At 38.2% G+C, this 22,034-nt stretch overlaps 1 protein-coding gene across 1 annotated transcript in view; it reads left to right on the forward strand.

Moving 5' to 3' along the window:
- CD109 (CD109 molecule) overlaps window positions 1-22,034 on the forward strand; it is a 126,061-nt gene that overhangs the window by 46,233 nt on the left and 57,794 nt on the right. Inside the window, exons 6-10 of the mRNA XM_029945229.1 lie at window positions 13,354-13,393; window positions 16,546-16,630; window positions 20,519-20,615; window positions 20,883-21,024; window positions 21,720-21,829. Coding sequence (XP_029801089.1) covers window positions 13,354-13,393; window positions 16,546-16,630; window positions 20,519-20,615; window positions 20,883-21,024; window positions 21,720-21,829 — 474 coding nt within the window. The remainder of the gene's footprint in view (window positions 1-13,353; window positions 13,394-16,545; window positions 16,631-20,518; window positions 20,616-20,882; window positions 21,025-21,719; window positions 21,830-22,034) is intronic.

Here is a 22,034-nt window from a genome sequence, read left to right on the forward strand (position 1 = left end):
GGGGGGAAAAGAGGTGGTGGTGATGGAGGAGGGCACTTGAGGGAAAGAGCACTGGGTGTTGTATGGAAACCAATTTGACAATAAAATATTATGGAAAAAAATTTTTATTTAACATTTTTTTATTTATTAACATGAGATTATGACCTGAACTGAAGTTATATGCTTAACCGACTGAGCTACCCAGGCGCCCCTAGTTATAGTCTTGATGAGTACCAGAATATTTGTAATTCTTTCTAAAATGAGAGAAGGGATTAAGGAAAATGCTATCTGATGGGGGAGATTCTGGTCCCTCCCTCCTCAGATAATCTTTCTTTCTACTTCATAAAAAACAGAATTTCTCGTATAGGAATTTCTTTAAACTCCTCTGCCAGATTTACATGTCTGCCTGTGTGTGTACCCATCTCATAGTCATCCTCTTCTTTTACAGAAAAGATGTAATTCTTCTTATTTAAGACCAAAACCTCAACCTCTTCCCTGGTTTCTCCCTTCTACTTTCTCAAAAACCTTAATGTTAATTATCTCTTCTTTCTCCTGAATCTTCAACCTAGATCTCTTTCTCCCTGGATCTTTTCACAAAATCTAGTATGTTCGTCTCCTGCATGATTAAGGAGAGAAGGAGAGAAAGAGAGCAAGAAGGAGGGGGGACAGGGGAGAGAAAGAGAGAGCAAGAGAGAGACAGACACAGAGACAGACAGACAGACACTGAACTCTGACCCTGGCTTTTTTGCCAGTAATTTTACTTTTTTCTTTACCATTCTAGCCAACTTTTTGTCTCATCTTTGTACCTCCCACTTCCTCAACTCACTCCAGTTTGGAACTTAAGTTTCTTTCTATTAGTTTGCTAGCCTTCTTTTGTCATTTATTCTTTCATACATATGGGGATATTGTAGACTTTGACTTTAAATTTCTTTCATTTCTCACTCTAGACAAGTTCATTTATAGATATCATTGCATTTTCCATTTGTACACTAATGACTTTCAGATTTGTCTCAGAGAACCCAGAGCTCTGTGTTGCAGACCTTTTAACCATCTGCCTACTTAACATCTCTGCTTGGATATTTTAAAGGCATCCTGAACTACTCATATCCAATATCATTCTTATAACCTTCCCTCACCACACCTGGCTCTTTACCAGCATTCTCTAGCTTACTAAATCACTCAATTTCCATCCAATTATTCAAGCTGCTAACCTTGGAGTTTTCTTGACATCTCATCTCTCTTACCATCCTTATCCAGACCTTCACCAATTCCCCCAGATTGTACCCTTACCATCTACTTCTACTTCTCTTTATTTTCACCTCTGCCTTTTTTTGTCCAAGCCACCATCATATTTTCCCAAGATATTTACAATGTCTCTTAATGCATCTCCCTACATTTACTTCCCCCCCGCCCCGTAATCAATTCCTTATACAGCAGTGAAAGTAATCTAAACATTAAATTGGGTCATGTTCTTCCTCAGCTTAAAATTCTCCAAAGGCTTTCCATTGCCCTCAGAGTAGAATTCATGTGTTTTACCATGGCCTACACAAGGCCCTGCTTCATCTGACTACTTTTCCAGCCTCATTTTCAGGTTTCATAATTTCCTATGAATTTAATTCACAGCTTGTATCATTGTCTGTAATTATATATTTATATGTATGATTGTTTGATAAATACCTTTCTTTTCACCAAATTAAAAGCCTCATCCTGAGAAAATGTCTGTCCATCACTTAGCACAATGCTGGCACTTAGGCGCCATAATTCTCTGTTGAAGGATGGATGAATGAATGCATCTGTTATGTTTGGGCTGCAGTTTTGTTAATTCTGATCCAGTAACTGTGGGCGGGAACTGGGCATCTCTTTTTATGGAATCTACCACAGTTGATCCTAATGTCTGGCTTGAAAACTCTGGGAGAAATATGTTGCAACTACACTTTAGGCCACAGATGTTTAGACTCTAAACAGGAAAAGAAAGGACAATGTGAATGTTAACAAACATTTCTGTTCTTTTGCACATCTATCATTTCTCCAAGGAGGTCAATATACATCTACTGAGACTTTTATGGATGATCCTTTAATCGTGATTTCTGTTAATTTTTAAGTTCTTTGCTAATTTTATGGTAAAAATGAAAGGGAAAAAGATAGGATATTATGTGGTCATTGTTTTATAGGTTTTAGGGTTAAGCATAGGAGAATTAGTAGCAATCTGGATAAAACTAAAAATATGGAATTTTCTTTTTAAAAGTTTTTAAAATGTTTTTTATTTTTTTTTGAGAGAGAGAGAGAGAGAGAGAGAGAGAGAGAGAGAGACAGAGTATAAGTGGGGGAGGGGCAGAGAGAGAGGGAAACATAGAATCTGAAGAAGGTTCCAGGATCTGAGCTGTTGTCAGCACAGAGCCCGATGCAGGGCTTGAACTTGTGAACTGCAAGATCATGACCTGAGCTGAAGTGGGTCCTTTAACTGACTGAGCCACCCAGGTGCCCCTGGAATTTTCTTATTGTATGTTAGGTGGGGAGAAACACCAGTCAGTAAACATCTAAAGATGATAAGACACACACCCTACCCTCAAGGAGCCGACAGTCAGGGAAGACTTCATGTAATAAATGCAAAGAGCGTTAGGTTGGGGGTTACATGATGTGGGGCCTTGTGCTGTGGTCAAGGGACTGTGGACAAGTTGTTTCAGCTCTGGATCTGTTTCCTCAGCTCTAAAATAAGGGCCTGGGTCAGAGGACTTGTAAACCTCCTCTTTAAAATTCCATGCTTCAACTAGATGGAGGTGGAGGGCACTGTAGGACTCAGACTGGGACCGTGGCGGGGGGAGGTTTGGAGCTAGGGGACCGCAGCAGGGTTGGGAGCAAGCACTTACCTGGAGGGGAGGCCTTGCAGAGAGTAGGAGTCAAAGAGGATGCTGGAAGAGTTCGTGGGTCAAGCTGTGGAGCATATTGGATATTAGGCTAATGTTATAGATTTCATTTTGTAGACATTGAGGGGCTCTAAAAACTTTTATTTCACTTTGAATGTTAATGTTATAGATTTCATTTAAGATTTCTAAGGACAAAGAAAGCAAAGGCTGTATGTGAATGAGTCTTTTAATATAAAAAGATATGAAGATAGATAAAACAGTATCTATTATTTTTTTCTGATTATAAAAGTAACATGTGCTCAATGTAAAAACACCACAACATTATTCAATAGAAAGAATGATATGCTTACGATAAATCTCTGAACCAAAAGAAAAAAAAGTTATCGATAGTTGTTGTCTTGTTGATTTTTGTAGCGTGACATGATTACAATAGTATTTTAGGAAGCTCATCGAATGTGGGGTGAATAAAAGGAGAGGAACTGAAGTCAAGGAGATGGCCAGCAAATACAGCCTACCTTCTGTGTTATAATAGTCTAGTCTGAAGGTAATAGGGGGTTGATTTAGGGGAGCAGCACAAATCAAAGAGGAATCGGTGAATTCAAAAGACACTTTAAAGGAAAATTCGTCAGATCCAATCACTGGATTGTGATTGTGAAAGGGAGAGGTAGGAATTTTAGGTGTTATTTATTTATTTATTTGTTTGTTTGTTTATTTGTTTATTTAAGAGAGAAAGAGCAGGAGAGTGCAAGTGAGGGCTGGTGGGGAGAGAGAATCTCAAGCAGGCTCTGCACTGAGCCTGGATCCCATAACCCTGGGATCTTGACCTGAGCTGAAATCAAGAGTTGGACACTCAACTGATTGAGCCACCCAAGCGCCCCAAAAGGTGTTAAATTAATTAGAAGAGGTCATTAGACTGATGTGGCTCTCTTGCCATGGTCAACTACTTAAGCAAACCAAAATCTAAGTCTGTGAATGCCTCAAGGTTATGAAATCAAAATGCTAGGGGTAACCGGTCACAAAGAGCCAACTAAGGCTTTAAGTTATTGCCAATCAGTAATTTCCTTGCTTTACTTCTGTCTTTCCTTTGTGAAAGTTTCTCCCTGAGCTCCTGTTGGTGGGGCATGCCTAACCACTTGCAGTTCAGCACTGCCCAGTTCCAATCAAATTCTTTTCACATAAACTCTTAAGATTTTTATTTTATTTTAACTGAGTTTTATTTTATGTGAGAGAGATGGGGTGGGGTGTGAGCTTGGGCAGGGGAATGGCAGAAGGAGAGAGAGAGATCATCTCAAGCAGGCTCCATGCTCAGTGAGGAGCCCAATTCGAGTCTTATTCCATGACCCTGGGATCATGACCTGAAAACCAAGAGTCAGACACTCAACTGACTGAGCCACCCAGGTACCCCAAACTCTTAAAATTTTTAATGTGTTTCAGTTTACCTTTTAACAGAGGTGACTCTGGGATTTTAAGTGAGTGCTCTGGGAGAATCACCCATTACAGGGGAATTTGGGGCTGGAAACTTGGTTTAGGGGAGAGAGATGGGCAGGCTGATGAGAGGGAAATCACTACATTCGGCAGCTAAGCAGGGGAGCCACCCAAAGCAACAGAGAGTGAATAGCCAGGTTGGGAATGAGAGAGCCAAGAAAGTGCAGGCACAGAGCAGAGCAGAAGGGATTCAGAGAGGGTGGCTACAGTAGTAGGTGCTGCAGAAGTCTCTGGAAGAGCTAGGCCTGAGAGAGAGGCCATGGGCAATTAGCAGAGGCAAGGAGCCACTGCTTACTGAGCACCCTTCCATGCCAGTGACATGATAGTGGTGGAATCCAGGTTGCAGGGGCAAAGAGGATAGACAGCTCATTTAAATCTTTTGTTTCTGAGAAGGAGAGCATTAATATAGTTTGTTGTGGGTACAGCAGTAAGAATGCCATATAATTTCATTCCTATTATGGATTAAGTAGGCATTTGTAGATCAATTGAGAACTCTAACCATAACTGTTTCAGTGGGAAATCTTATGAGGCAGAATCGTTGATACCCTCTGCATCCCCAGCCTTTCTTACCACGAACAGTTGGCCAGTTTGGTGTGCCCAGTTATTGTGTGTAACTGTGAGGTCGAACATGTATTATGTGAAAGGTGCGATACAAAAACAACAGCATTATTTTTTGCCATTTAGTCCTGCTCTTCAGGACAAATTCTGTCCTATTACTTGGTTGAAATGTAGGGAAAAGTCCACCATTTTTGTCATTATTTTTTGGTAATAATGTTATTATTGGTTATATTTATACACAAAAAAGAGTCTATGTCCAATAACTAATATGTCCAGTCCAATAAAACCAAGTGGTGTCTTGCCCCAGCTTGGGTCTTCTGTGGTCTGGCTGCCTCTCCCTGACTCACTAAGCTGCATTCAGCTCCTCCACGACTGAATGAGGTGGAGGGAAGAGAGGCAATGGGTAAAAAATTCTTACTTGATATGTAAAGATGAGTTATATGAATTTGCTAATATTTGTCCTACAAAAATGGCAGTTTAACATGGCTCAACATGATAGCATTGTCATCTGGCATCAGAACTCTCTGGGCTTGGCAGGTATTTAAAACGAGCAGCTTTCCTTCATAAAACTCTTTTGTGGGTTCTTTGGAGCACGCCTATCACTGTTGGGAGGCTTCCCATTCAGTGTCTTGGATGCTTTTAAATCTGTCTCCTCCTCTGGCAGCTCTTAACTTTGTCTTCAGCTCCTGGACATCTAAGGTACACAGTATACCTTCCAGAGGGGCTCCCCTTCTGGAGGCTTTTTTTTTTTTGAGAGAGAGCTGGGAAAAGAAGGGAGAGAGAGAGAGAGACAGAGAGAGAGAGGGAGAGAGGGAGAGAGAGAATCTTAAGCTCTATACTCAGTGTGGAGCCCAACATGGGGCTTGATCCCACAACCATGGGATCATGACCTGAGCTGAAATCAAGAGTTGGAGCTCAACCGAGCCAACCAGGAGCCCCCTGGAGGCTATTTTTGATCAGAACTGAAGACAGCACCACACTGGTTCTCTCTTTTTTGTATATCTAGTTGAGGTAAAATGATCACCTTTTCTTTGGTTCTTGCAACTAAGTAGGCAACACTTCTAGCCACTCCCAATGCATCACAGTCTCTTAGCTGAGTTGTCTGCATGGCTGGCCAATACCAGTATTTTGCTCACACATGTCAGGTGCCTGCCTCCCAGTGATGTGTGAAAGCACATGAAAAGCTTTCTCCTAAAATTCCTGTTTAGTTAATTTCCATCTTTACCCTTTCGGTTAAGGGTTGCAAAACTAGTTTTTTGGAAACCTCCTTTGCAAGTCCTGTGTGCTGGACTTGCACCTGGCTTGGGAATGTGGATAGAGTTGACATCTGGTGTCTCGGGGGACAAAACCAAAACCGGGACTGAAATAGTTCTATATTTGACATATGTAGTTTTAGAAAGTTAATTGCCTTTATTAATCTTTAAATACAAATTAAATCCAGACACGGGAGATCAATGCTGAAGCAAGCTTTTGGGAAGTTGAAACGATCATGTATGAACATAAATATGCAAACAAAACTCCTTAGTTCTGTTTCTGGCGTTTCTTTTTACTCCAGAAGTAAGAGTTGCAAGAAGCTGGCCTGCATGTTAAAATGTGTATATTTTAAATCGTCATATAGTGTGCCATATTCCTTCAAGTTTATTAAAAATAGAATCTCTCTCAAGAGTTGGATGGCTTCATGGTTAGACAAGGGAAATTCTGTAACTAGAATAGATGTTTTTAGCAATGCACATATCTTTAATTTGCAACCAGTCATAGCATATTTTTAAGGAGCTAGTTACAATATTGTATTTTCTCTCTTTTCTCTTTCATTTGATTGATATTCATAACATATACCATCACAATGAACTATTGATTTAGAGGTAAGGAGAATAAAGAAATTATAGAGATTACTGAGAATACCTCCTGGTTCTTCTTTTCCATTTCTCCTTTAGAATTTGGCTAGAAAGCCTAGTGGAGACAGGCTTACATCTAATACAAATGGAGAGTGAATGTGTATGCTTAAGAGCAGGCTTTGTAAGGGAGTGTTTTCCCCGTGGAACAGTGACCCTTGGGGGCAAGCAGAACTGAGAAGATGTAGATGAGCCATGTACTCTTGCGATCTGGAAAGGTGTTTGCTTAGAAGATATGCTGCTCAAGTATTTACTCTTTCAGGCCAGCCTCCTTGAGTTGCTGGCAGAGTGAATGAGTACAAACTGTATTTGCTGAGCTAGAATAAACATGAAAACTCATTTTGAAGCAGACTGTTTTTGTGGAACTGAAGTAAAACTGTTTAGTAAATGAAATTGTGCTTCATACAAAAGCTCTTTTTTTTTCTTTTCTTTCTTCTCCATGTTTTAAGTTAAGGTTAGTCAATTTAGTTCAGTTAGAGGATGCATAGAACAATTTTTCTTTTTAGACCAAAACATTTAGCAAACCTTGGCCTAAAGGCCAAATCCAACCCAATGTCTGTTTTTGTAAATAAAGTTTTATTGGAACACACTCAATCTCATTGCTTACCTGCTCCCTCAATGCACAGCTGAATAGTTGCAACAGGGACCATATGGACTTGCAAAGCCTAAAATGCTTACTCTCTGGCCCTTTATAGAAAGAGTTTTTACATACCTGTTCTAGACTTATGAAAGTACTCAGCATCAGTGCTCTTATGGTTATTTATGACATAAATTGCTACTAGCTTTAAGTATCTCAGTATTTCCTACTATTCCTGATTATATGTTTTATAAAAATATTTAATTAAAATAACTGAACTCATTGTGGAACTTGGTATGACCTGATTGCCTAATGGACAATATGTTGAAAATTACAAAATGCATTTCTGCTTTTCAAACCCTTTGGACAGTAAAATAATTTATTTCTTGATTTGTAATTCCCCACTTATAAACACCCTGGGAAAACCTCATCTGCTACAAAGCATCCTGTCAGCACTCAGTTACAAAATGATTTTGTGATTTATTGGAACAATTTAAAATGACATGAAAACAAGCACTCTTTTTGCTGCTTCCCCCCCCAGCTTTCCATGATGTTGGCTTCTTCCATTTCTTGGCACTTAATATTCTTTCCAGACACAAGGCACAGGGTTAAGGTTACTCTATGGGTCATTTCACAGGGTTGTCTGTTTCTTCATATGAGAAGGTTATTTCAATTTCTGGCAGGAGATACTGTATGATAATTGAGGCCAATCTAAGGAGCCCCATGAGAACCAGCCTGGGGATGAGAATCAATTTGTTCATTTCATACATACATTCATTCAACACACCTTGAAGACATGCTGAATTAGATGCTGTGTTCCCAATGATTTCATTGTCTGTTATAGGGTTATGAAACAGATAATTATAATATATTGCAATAAGTAAAATGATTGAGTTACATACAAGTTATTATGGGTGGGAACCATATCTAACCCAATATGGGGAAAAGGTGAATAAGAAAAGCTCCCTGGAGGAGGCCAAATGCACTTAAAGAAGTCCAGGACATTTTGTTGGACGTGTGGATGGAAATGTCCAGAACCTGGATTTGAGTCTGAATCTCTGGGTGGGTATGTCTAGAGATAAAGATTTAGGTTTCTTAAGTATAGAGATTGCAGTTAAAACCATGAGAGTTGATGAGCTCACTTAAGGGCCCAGAGAATTGGAACAGTATTGGGCTCAGGGTGGGTAGGGCCAACATTTCAGGAGCAGAAAGGGGAGACCACTAACGAAACAAGGAAGGACTCAGAAAGATCCTTAAGAGTATCAAGAGAACTCTTAAAAAGTGGAAAATGTTTACAGACTGAATGAAGGAGGAGACGTAAACAGAGAGATGGAAAATCCAGGAGTTATCAGGGATGATGAGTAATATAGGAGGCAGGAAAGGATAATTCACTTCAAATATAATTCATGTAACTGCTTATGTGTTAAACAAATAATTGCCTAAAACTTGGTTTCAAGGCTATTGTTTAAAGTAGGCCCAAATTAGTTGCTTTCCTACATTTGTCAAAGCTAGTAATACTTATTTAATCTAACATATTTATCAAACACTTTTTTGGTATTAGACACTTTTGGATTGGCACTCAGAGGATAAACTATAAAGGATAAAAAAAATTATCCAGCATGGAACTGGCCTTCAAAGAACTTGCAGCAAGATAAACTACATACCTAGTAATGATACACTTTTTACAGGGTAAAAAGGGACAGAAGGAAGGACTAAAGAGTATTGAGGCTTGGAGTGTTCATACTGCTTTTAGATTGAGGATTCAGGGAAGCAGTAATATTTGTGCTAAGTCTTGGAAGATGAGTAGAGATGGAATTATGTATAAGTCTAGCATAAGAGTAACTAGGAGCACAGTGCATGAAACTGCAGGACACTGTCAGTCTTGCATTATTGTTCTTTACTCTATGTGTCTCCATCTGTCGATTGGCACTCCAATGCTGAGGAGTGTTACCGTCTTTACAGAGTCTCATGTAGTATTTTGCATGTAGTACTCAGTCTTTGCGATATATTTAACTTGACAGAGACATCATCATTGTCATAAAATTACTTATTCTATAGTCTCACCTGTTGCTGGCCTTAGTAATAAAGCAAAAATTAAAGACTAGAATTCTTTAATTTTTTTTAATTTTAGAAAGAGTGAGAGACAGACACAGAGAGCGAGCATGAGTGGAGGAGAGGGGTAGAGGGAGAGAGAGAGAATCTGAAGCAGGCTCCATACTCAGCACAGAGCCAGATGTGGGGCTTGATCCCATGACACTGGGATCATGACCGGTGCCAAAGTCAGGAGTTGACTCAACTGACTGAGCCACGAAGGCACCCCTAAAGACCAGAATTCTATATTTATAAGTAAAACAGGCAATACAGGTAGATCACCCTCATGATTTGATTTTTGAGGATGAGAAATTAGAATTTATAAAGGAACTAAATACATATAACTTATAACATTCCTATATAGAGCATGAAAACAATTTAAGATACAAGTCACAAATGTGTAGATTCTAAGACTTTGATCAACACAAATTCTTTGGGGTCTACTTTATTTTTTATTTTTATTTTTTAAGTAAATGAAAATTTATTTTGTCCTTTTATTTTTATTTATTATCTTTTTTAAGTTTTAAATTCTAGTTAGTTAACATATAGGGTAATATTGGCTTTAGGAGTAGAATTCAGTGATTCATCACTTACTTATAATACCAAGTGCTTATCATAGTAAGTGCCCTCCTTAGCAACCATCACCCATCTACCCTATCTCCCACCCACCTCCCTCTGTCAACCCTCAGCTTGTTCTCTATCATTAAGAGTCTCTGATAGTTTGTTTTTCTTTCTCTCTCCCCCACTTTCCCATATGTTAATCTGTTTTGTTTTTTAAATTCCACATATGAGTGAAATCATATGGTATTTATCTTTTTCTGACTGACTTATTTTGCTTAGCGTAATGCACTCTAACTCGATCCACATTGTTGCAAATGGCAGGCTTCACTGGTTTTTGATGGCTAAGTAAGAGTCCATTGTATATACATACCACATCTTCTTCATCCATTTATTTAGTCAATGGACACTTGGGCACTTTCAGTAGTTTGGCTATTGTTGATAATGTTGCTTTAAACATCAGGGTGCATGTACCCCTTTGAATTTGTATTTTTTTTTTTACCCTTTGGGTAAATACCTAGTACTGCAATTGCTGGATAATAGGGTAGTTCAATTTTTAAGTCTTTGAGGGAACTCCATACTGTCGTTTAGGGTGGCTGCACCAGTTTGCATTCCCATCAACAATGCAAGAGGGTTCCCCTTTCTCTGCTTCTTGCCAACATCTGTTGTTTTCTGAATTATTAATTTTAGCCATTCTGACAGGTGTGAGGTGGTATCTCATTGTAGTTTTGACTTGTATTTCTCTATGATGAGTGATGTGGAGCATCTTTTCATGTGTTTGTTGGCCATCTAGAGGTCTTCTTTGGAGAAGTGTCTGTTCATGTCTTTAGCCCATTTCTTCACTGGATTATTTGTTTTTTTGTGTGTTGAGTTTGATAAGTTCTTTATAGATTTTGGATACTAACCTTTTATCTGATATGCTATTTGCAAATATCTCCTCCCATTCCATTGGTTGCCTTTTAGTTTTGTTGTTTCCTTCATTGTGCAGAAGCTTTGCTGTGCAGAGGTCCCAATAGTTAATGTTTGCTTTTATTCTCTTGCCTCTGGCAACATGTCTACTAAGAAGCTGGCTGCCTGTTCTCATCTAGGATTTTGATGGTTTCCTGTGTCATCTTTAGGTCTTTCTTCCATTTTGAATTTATTTTTGTGTATGGTGTAAGAAAGTGGTCCAGTTTCATTCTTCAGTGTGTTGCCATCCAGTTTTTTCCAGCACCATTTGTTGGAGACTGTCTTTTTTTCCACTGGATGTCTTTTCCTGTATTGTCAAAGATTAGGGACTCTACTTAAGTGAGACATCATGGAAACCAAGTTTAGGACAGTTATTTTATTAGCATATAAGTAGTTAGATGCATTTTATACTTTGCAATGAACTCTATCCATCTTTTAGGATTAAAAAATAACTTGGTGTACAGTTGTTTGATTAACCAAGGATGATTTTTAAATCATTTTAAATCATCCTATTTTGGTTTTGGCTCCTTGTTCTTCTCCTCTCTTGTAGTGGCCGTGAACCACAGCTAGACTATCCTGTATAATTCCTGAGCTATTGCCATAGAAGTAACGTTGTTCCCGTAAACCCTAGGATAGTCCTCTTTGGTGTAAGGGGAATTTTTTATCCTATAAAGGGCAAAGGGAAGGAGAGTTTAGCCAATTTCCGCCAGTCTCCATGGTTAATTTGGTAAGGGTCTCTTTTAGGGTTTCTAATATCTGGTGCTGCCTGGTTTACAAAAGTAAGAATGACAGCCAATTTCTTCAGGATCCTTGGGTGTATAAGTGCAATACGACTTTATGATTCTATATTACTATCCTTAGCCAAATTGGTGGGCCATCTAGTGGCCACTCGAAGACCCTTCATTAGAGTCTGGCAGTAGAGGCTTAGGTTCCCTTTACCTTCTGCCGTGTTGAAATCCCATGCCCAGATTAGAGGCAATTAACACCAACAGAACATCCTATCAGGAACTTTTGCTGTTTCCCCAGCTTTCTGGGGCAACATTTGCCAGTTTGATGGCAAAGAGGCAGGACAGTTTATTTTACTGGACCGATGATTCCTCAGGCTTCTGCCGTGCTAGACCAGCCAGCTTCTGGGGTGTGGCTGGAGCAGGGCTGGAGATCCTGGAGTCAGAGTCTTTTTGAAGATCAGTTCAAGCTGAGCGACTGGATCTGGATCACCTCACCAGGTTGAGGGAACATTTGGCTCTTGTATCACAAATAAGATCATAGCCTTTGTCAAAGAGCAGGTAAATGCTATTCTGTTAATGGTCTTAAGCACATGCAGCCTTAAACCAGAACAATGGTAACATAGCTGACCCAGGATTGGGTCAGTTACAAGACAGAGGGGGGAATGTAAGGAGCAGGTTTGAGACAATAAAAGGGCACACATTGCCCAAGGCAAGAGGGACCACCCTTGTAATACCTTTAACATTCCTAAGGGCAGGCCTAGAAATAGAAGCTAAAGGTAATCACTTATTGCTTAAGGCTAGGTACACCCTACTTGAGGGTCCTGGGTCTACTCTAATTGGTTAACACTCTAAATATTGTAATTGGATAAACCTGTTGTCAATAATATTGTATAATAATGATTGGATCACTATACCTATGTCACAATTTCCTGTAACTCCCCCTTTCCAAACTCATAAAAGCCCTACCCGCCTTTGTTCGGGGCTCTCAGCATGGATCCACCATGCCTGTAAAGTCTGTGAGCCCGAGTTTAGGCCCCAGTGAGCCTAAACTCGTAATAAAGCCCCTTGCTTTTGCAAAAAACCTCAAAAAAACAAAACAAAAAAAAACCCATCCTATTTTGTAGCTGCATCTGTGTATTTGCTTTGATAAACATAGGGAATCAGATTTAGAATACAATTTTTTAAAAGTTTATTTATTTATTGTGAGAGAGTGTGTGGGCCCTTGTACACGGGTGGGGGAAGGGCAGACAGAAAGGGAGAGAGAATCCCAAGCAGACCTCATGTTCAGCATGGAGCCCCATGCAGGACGTGATCTCATAACTGTGCAATCATGACCTGAGCCGAAATCAACAATTGGATGTTCAACCAAGGACCATGAGATCATGACCTGAGCTGAGTTTGATGCTTAACAGACTGAGCCACCCAGGTGGCTCAGGTCATTTTTTTAATGATAGTGAACTGACAAGAAAAACTCATGTAACCTCATAGGCTTCATGTTGTAGATGACTAAAAATAAACTTCCAAAAGTGAAAATAAACTGTTTTGCTAATTAAATCATTATAAGTATAGTTAAAAAATAATTTTCTTAATCTTTTTATATAGGTAAGTAAGCAAGCAAAATAACTAAATAAGAACTCACATGTTTTCTTTTTTTTTTTCCTTTCTCCCAATAGGACCAGACATATTATCAATCATTTCAGGTTTCAGAATATGGTAAGAGTTCTTCAGTTTATTTTGAAGGAAAAAAATATTTGTTACTTTTCACAGTGATAAGAGAAATTTCCATGTCCAAGAGATATGTTATTTAAAGTAAAAATTCTAGTGAAAGTAAAATCCTGGTGTTTCTTACAGGCCTAATATAATCTTTTTCTTTTTTAAAAGATATAAAAGGTCATTGTAAAGAAAGAATAGGAAACAGATCACCTATAGTCTCATTATGTGGTCTTCCTTTTTCATAATTTTTCTGTTTTTCTACTTTGTTGTGATCTTAACATATTTAAAGATTTGTAAGTTTTAAAAACATAACATTAGTTATTTCCCATATTTTTCATTTGTTCGGCTTTGGTAAAGACACTCTGTTTAATTGGTAAAACTGTTTAATTTGAGTAAATACTCTTGCAGGTGTCATGTTTATATCACGGTCAGATGCGCACAGATAAAAACAGTGTGGCCCAACTTTTGTTGGTGGATGGAGAGGAAGGATAGATGAATGTGAAAGTATAGGATCTCACTATTAGTTATAACTTGAATGGCTATTTTGAGGTCACACATGAGCTTTTTCATCTGATTTGTGTCACCTTTTGACATTGTTTTTCATTCAGGCAGTAGAAATTCTGGAAAGTAGTTTGTTTACACTTTTCGTGGCTCAGGCTCCACGTGTTACAAAGCGCTGTCACTTCCTAAATCTCATGATCCCCTAGAACAGGGATCAGCAACACTTTTTTTTAGAAAGGGCCAGATATTGGGGCACCTGGATGGCTCAGTTGGTTAAGCGTCCAACTTCGACTTAGGTCATAGTCTCACGGTTCATGAGCTTGAGCCCCACATCGGGGTCTCTACTGTCAGCACACAGCCCGCTTCTGATTCTGTCTCCCTCTCTCTCTGCCCCTCCCTTGCTCATGCTCTGTCATTCAAAAATAAATAAAATATTTCAGAAAAAGGCCAGGTAGTAATATTTTAGGCTTTGTGGGCCATAGGTCCCTGTCATAGCTATTCAACTTTGCTGTTGTAGCAGGAAGCAGCCATAGACAATATGTGAGTGAATGTGGCTGAATAAAATCCAGAGAAATTTTATTTATAGACCCAGAAATTAAAGTTTCCTATAATTTTCACATGTTATAAAATATTCTTCATTTGATTTTTTCCCAAATTAAAAATGTAAAAACTATCCTTAGTTCATGCTGGTTATCGTTTACTGACCTCTAATCTGTAACTGTGTTGTTCACTTTGGAGATCACTTACCACATGTAGCTACTGAGTGCTTGAAGTGTGGCTAGTCCAAGTGGAGATGTACTCTAAGGGGGTAAAAGGCCAAATTTTGAAGACAATATAGAAAGAAGAAAGGAAAAGAGCTCATTAATAATAACTTTTTAAAAAAAGTTTATTTATTTATTAGAGATAGAGACAGTATGAGTGGGAGAGGGACAGAAAGACAGGGAGACACAGAATCTGAAGCAGGCTCCAGGCTCCGAGCTGTCAGCACAGAGCCTGACGCGGGGTTCGAACCCACGAACTGTGAAATCATTACCTGAGCAGAAGTCGGAGGCTTAACCAGCTGAGCCACCCAGGTGCCTCAATAATAACTTTTTATATTGAGTATATGTTGAAATGATAATATTTTGGGCATATGGCATCAAATAAAATGTTAGAAAAATTAATTTCACTTGCTTCTGTTTACTTCTTAAATGTGGCTATTAGAAATTTAAAATTACATCTGTGGCTCACATTTTCTTTCTTTTGGACAGCCCTGACCTAAAAGAATAAATCAAAGGGGCCAAAGTTTTTATAGGCTATTTTTTTATCTTTTATTTAAAAAAATGTTTATTTATTTTGAGAGAGAAAGAGAGCGAGCGAGCAAGCCGGGGAACGGCAGAGAAAGAGGGAGAGAGGGTCCCAGGCAGGCTCTGCATTGTCAGCACAGAGCCCAGCATGGGGCTCAATCCCAGGAGCTGTAAGCCTGTATCAGAAATCTGACTCGTAACTGACTGAACCACCTGGCGCCCTGACACTATTTTCATTTCACCTAGAGGTGGTGCTGGGTGGTGAATTGGATATGGTGGAGGTGGGGAATTGATTTCCAACTTACGGTGTTTGAGGAGAGGACGTCAGAATTCTGTTTTAAGGAAATTCTATTTCTGAATGAATCATGTGGCTTTTTTGCCCTTTTAGGCCTAGATTTGTCAAGAAGTATCTTGACAGACTAAGGGCCTATGGTCTGGTTTGGAGCTTGAGGTCTGATCTAGATTGTTGACACATTGGTTTCCTTGATACTTTTCTTGTGTTAATTGAATGGTGTGATGCTTTGTAATGAGACTGATCTATTTCTTCTTCATAGCTAGTGAAGTTAGAGAAAACATTTTCTATTAGATTAGAAGGATGCAAATGTTTTTTACTCTGATGGTATGCTTTATATCAAATAGCGTTCATATTTATAAAATAGCTCATATCTTGGTTGTATAAAGCTGACCAAACTAGGGGTTTTTAGCTTTGGGATTGCCTTCAGGAATCACTGTCACACAAGAAGAAGCATCATTACTTTGTAGCCATGTCTTAGTGATTAAGTTAGAAATCCTACTACCCAATTTTCTCTTCATAGCAATTCATTACATCAGATTGTCACAAGATTTGCCTTTGATTGTCCCAAAAAATAAAGATTCTGCATGACTGCATATATAGCACCATGTAGCGGGAGAGTCTTGGGGTCCCAGGATGCGCTTTTAGTAACCGAGCTGGAGAATGGTCCTAGGGAAGGGGCTACTTAGAAGAAACTATTCACCATGGGGTGTGGAAGTGTTTTGACACAGGAAGGCAGCACTAATGGGTGACGGCTGAAGAAGTGCCTGGTCTCCCGGCATTCAGTTGCCTTAGCATCTAGGCTTCTGGATGCAATGTAGGTTCTACTGCTGAGAAGCTTTCACTGACACAAGTGTCCATAGCAACTAGTCCCCACTGTCACTGTCTATCACCAGCCTTGAAGGGTTAGCTGCAGTGCTTTTCATCTGTGTTAATGTGTATTAGGATTCTAAGGAGTCTAAGTTCAAATAATACTGATTGTTGACTCCTTTAGAACAATTTAGTCTTTATTTTATTAAACTAAAAATGACGTAAAATAGGTTAAGATATTTACCCTTGCTTCTCTTTTCCAGTATTACCAAAGTTTGAAGTTACTTTGCAGACACCATTATACTGTTCTTTGAATTCTAAGCGCTTAAATGGTACTGTCACGGCAAAGTAAGTATCATTCTTTTTTATGGATAATGCTGTTATAAAACTGATAAAGAGCTCATTATATACCCTGCAGTGTTAGCACAACATTCTGGTTATTAAAATACCCCTATAGTAAATAATTAAGCACAGAACATGTCTGCACAGGTCTTTGGACCCATCTGTCTGCTTCCAAGCTGATCCAGTCCTAAAATATTCCCCACGGATGAGTATCTTCCTCAGGCGGGTCAAGGGATTTACATTATAGATTGTTTCAGATAAAAAATTCTTAATTCAGTTGACATGGATAGAAACTACTTATGTCTTCTTAATTTTTTTTTTTTTTTGAGAGAGAGAGGGCACAAGTGAGCCAGGAGTAGAGAGGGGGAGAGAGAAAGAGAGAGAGAGAAGCGGGCTCACCAAGGTGGGGCTCCAGCTCACCTGATGTGGGATTTGAACTCATGAACCATGAGTTCATGCATGACCTGAGCTGAAGTCACATGCTTAATGACTGAGCCATCCAGGCACCATACCTCTTCTTAAATCTTATTTTTTTTTCTATCAACAATGGAGGTTGAATCATGGGGGAGGGATTTGGTTGTCTTATTGCAATTCACAAATGAGTGAATAGTTCACAGCTCTCATCATTTCAGCAGATGTACACAGAGAGATTCCCACCCATCTTATACGACAGATGTATTGTGGCTCTCGTGATTTTGATCCGGTGGCCTGAACAGATAGTGTTTCGTTTTGCTAAGGCAAAAAGTATCCCAGTTTAGGGCGGGGGTATTCCAGGATTGAGTTTCTGTAGTGCTCACTTTTGATGTGTCAATAGCTGTGCTTTGGTTTCTGAAGTGTATTTAGTTCAGACTTTATTTGTAATATCTCGTAGACACTAGATGCCCTCTCACTGCCTGCTCATCACCGTATTCCTCTCTTGGTGAGGGTTTGTGGCAGTGGCAAGTGATGGGCGTGAGCCTGCTGTGGAAGCAGCCCACAGACAAAACGTTCTGAGGACTTCTTCAGATTTTAGTTGTCAAAAAAAAAAAACCATGTGAAAACCATGCAACACAAAGGCAAAAATGTGTCCACAGTTTATATACAACTTAGTTTTTTGCCTGTGTTTAACTAAGAGGTGACTTCCAAAATGAATTTGGGTACCACGGATGGATTTATGGTTTAGAAAACACATAAATACCTGCATTTTACATAATTATGATCCTGTCCTTGATCTTAACTAAAGGCTAAGGATTCTGTCTGGGTTTTATTTTGAGTTTCTTGACTAGTGTTTATAAAACAGTGAGTACAAATCTACACAAACCGTCAGGGTCCTTGCAGGTTAGATTGAGTGTGGATACCTTCTTTGCTTCTGTTTCTGGTTTTCCAAGGGCTGTATCAGGGATTCACTACAATCAGTTACAACAGTGGTTCTTAAACTCTGTTAACTCTTCAGAAAGTTTTGTATATAATTTTAGGGGATGTGGGTCTCCTGCCACCCTCCTCCAAGCCAGCCTAGTAAGAACCCTTACAGGAGCATCTCTTTACTTGCTAGAGGGGATGCTGCCGATTCATGAATGAAACACTTAATAAAGACAATTCTATTAAAAAAAAAAAAAAAGAGCACTTGTAGTTTTGTCCTGATTCTCATTTGTTGAGCTTCCTTGAAAGGTTAATGACTGAGAACAGCATGACCATAGTGATGGCCCCTGGTATTTTAGCATTCACCACATTGTACTCACATCATTTTCCTTAGTAGGTGTATCAGCCAAGGTTCCACAGGGAAAGGAGAGCCAGTAGAAGATATATATTAAGAGATTGTTTCAAGGAATCGGCTTACATGATTGTGGGGGTCTGGCTTACAGTCACATTGAGGATATACTTTACATCTTTGCAACAGATTAAGGAAATCTTTTGACCAGCAGAGTCTTTTATCAGTCTATAAAAATTGGCCTAGGCCTATTCTATAAATACTGTCTCCCAGCAAAAGATGGAAATGATGATGGGGATGATGATCCTATGAGCGAATGCTTAACAGTTTGGGCTTTTCTTTTGCTAGTAGCCATCTGTTCCATCAAGGCATAGTTAATGTGAAGAGTATTGCTGGAAATTTCCCAGAGAAGAAGGTTAACAGTCTTTTTTTTTTTTTTTTTTGCTTTTGAAATCTTTAAGTGAGATGAATAAAAATCTCCATTTGTTTAATAGCTTTGATGTGAACATCTGCTTACTATTCCCACCTCATTAAAATAAATAATAGACTCTTCCACTACCCACAGAAGGTTCTAGAGGATTGTAAAGAAAATAACATAGCACACATCTAGTTATTTCTGTATATTCTGCAGACAGTAAAATTAAAAAATATTTTTTAATCTAAAGTTTATTTAAATGTATTTATTATTTGATGAATTGAGAAATTTGTATCTTGGAAATGACATGGAAAAGGTGGGGGAAACATGAATAGGTTCAATTTTTTAGGTATCATTTTGTAAACCTTTTGTGCTATGGCTGTTTAAAAAAAATCTTGTTTTGTTAATGATATTACCCCAGAATATGCTTGATTTGCTTTTTTAAATGTTGTCAAACTATTATTTTCTGAATCATTAGTTTATTTCAAATGTCTAAATTTAGTTAGGACAATAATGGTCAGTATCCTTGTTTCACAATTATTATAATTAAGGCATAGAAAGCTAAATCTGCTTCACATTTAAACAAAAATAAAAAAATATTTGTGTCAGAGAATACTTTAAATTATGTCTGGATTTTCAAGCCCCCTGTACTATCATGTGATAGAACTTTTTTACAGTATAATGTTCTGGTATCCTAGTGATGCATTTATTTAACCTTTAACAAGGTACAAGTGATACTAGGTTTGAGGACTCTCTTTCGAATGAATGAATTTGGTCCTGAAGTTGCTGACCAGGATTTCCACTATACTGTCTTCATTTGGGTGATATATTTGTAATGCTTTTGTTTTATTCTCCTTAATTTGGAATGTGCTCTATTTTACCATTGGCTTTTGAATTGAGTTGATCCAGATGAAGGGCTTTTTCTATGTTCAACTAATGGATTCAGGAAACAGGAGTTTACTATTAGATTTATATAGTGCAAAGCAAAATTGACTTCCATGTTTGGCTGAGCATTTATTATACAACAGAGATGGAAGGAACCCAGGAAACACATTTAAAAAAGGCTTTCTGGCAGTAAAATCGTTTACCAAAGATTGCCTCTCTGTTTCACATGAAGAGATTTCCCATCATGAGAGGGATAAGATTAATACGTAGAATGTAAAGCAGCAGAGATTAGATTTGACTCAAGATAATTTCGGTACCAGGGATAAAGAAAATGACTCTTCTTTTAAATTTTTCTGCACAAATCCAAGTTTTGATAGCCATGAGCACATTTGGAGCCCCAGTATGTTTGGTCTAGTAAACCCTCCTGGTTACTATTGGAACCTGTAACAGTGGACCTTGGGAGATTGAAATTTCAACTAACATTTAAAAATGTTCAAAAGCTGCGATGTGTCCTGGGCACACAGTTAATGGGCCAGTCCAGGCTTCTAGGAATAAAACATTTTTGTGATTCAGAAAAGATCTTTGGACAGGAAACTGCCACTTGCAATTATGATTAGATTTTCTTTGGAGTCTCTAAACTGGTTAGAGGTAAAGTATGTATTATGAGCTGTTTTGAAGTATTGTAGTTAAAAGTCTTCTCATTTTGGAGACTTAGTTTCAAGGATCACCATTTATTAAGGATATTCCTAGCTTTGTTTATTTTTAAAAATTTGCAGTGAGAGCATCTTCAAAAATATAATTCTTTTAAGCTGGATTGCCAGTGGATTCTGTTGAAAGTAATATTTTCATGTGCTATTTTGATAATATGAAGTTGAAAATGTTGAAAAAAATCATTTTTATTTTTCAGGTATACATATGGGAAACCAGTGAAAGGAGATGTAACACTTACATTTTTACCTTTATCCTTTTGGGGCAGGAAGAAAAATATTACAAAAAATTTTAAGGTAACTTCTGCAGATATCTTATAGCTTCAAATGGGGAAATACTATAAGCATACTTTTTCTAGAAAGAAGATTTCATACTGAATTAACAAAAAATTCAGTGTAAGAAAATCAAGAGTTTTCTAGCATTGTATAAATGAGAATTGACCCGTTTATAATGATTAGCATGGAACCAGACCTATCATATTTTTGTGACTTAGTTTGAGTTTTATTTCTAAAATTTGAATTGCTAAAGTGAAGAATAAAATTGAATTATTTTAAACAAAACAGATAAATGGATCTGCAAACTTCTCTTTTAATGATGAAGAGATGAACAAAGTAATGGATTTTTCAGAGGGGCATTCTGAATACATGTATCTGTCTTCTCCTGGGCCAGTGGAAATTTTAGCCACAGTGACAGAATCACTTACAGGTTTGTAGACTTTGAAGTGAAGGTAAAGTTATCTACATGGTGTTCTCTCTTCTTATTATAACTAGCACATTCATTTGGGAGCCTTTCAAAAAATGCTACTTAATGCTGAATTTGTAATGACTATTAAGTAGTGTCACTTGCAGAATGTTTTCATAGTGAAGGGGAACTTATTTTCATGACTGTCTTTCAACCACATGTAATAGGTATTTTTAATATTCTCCTTTTCTATTTTCTTTTCAACCTGAAAACTACATGAAATGCATGGAAAGGCTTACCTTTTCAGCTGACTGACCATCTTCTGTTTTTTTCTTAATCATTTAACATCTGAGCTCTTGTAAGCTCATGAGCAGTTTTCTCTGTCAGTAATAAAGTAAGCGTTAATTACTTGGATCTGTCTGTTGCTCTCAACAGCTTTCAACAAACCCCGGAAGAGCAAAAGATGATTCAGTCAAGACCTTAATCTCCAGTGTACATGTTGTGGGAGGGCATAGCAGTAATGGCACTCAGGAGGGGTCCATGGAGGATGTCATAGAACACTATGGTTCTCTTCGTGGCCAAACTAGTATGGGAATGAGGCTTCTGTGCCCTGATACCTTCACCTCTTGGGGAAGTAGCTTAGATAGAACATTTTGATGAATAGGAGCTGTTTGTGAAATGTAACATTTAGTTTCTAAATGGTGCAATTTCCAAAACAGGTATCTCAAGAAATGCAAGTTCTAATGTATTTTTCAAGCAACATGATTACATCATTGAGTTTTTTGATTATGCTACTGTCTTGAAGCCATCTCTCAACTTTACAGCCACTGTAAGTGGGTGTGTTTATTAATGATCTAAAGCAGTAAATTCAGTTTAATGAAACAAATGAAGCCCAAAGTAGATTCTTTTCCCCTTTAGATATATGAAGTATATAGAATTGTTCCCAAATGACTTTTGTCTAAGTTTTCTAAAAAAGTAGGTTCCAACAAAAGTATTTTCCTCAAAAAATTTTTAATAAGCAATTTAGGTTAGAA

Source organism: Suricata suricatta, chromosome 7 (assembly GCF_006229205.1).
Source record: "Suricata suricatta isolate VVHF042 chromosome 7, meerkat_22Aug2017_6uvM2_HiC, whole genome shotgun sequence".
NCBI lineage: Eukaryota > Metazoa > Chordata > Mammalia > Carnivora > Herpestidae > Suricata > Suricata suricatta.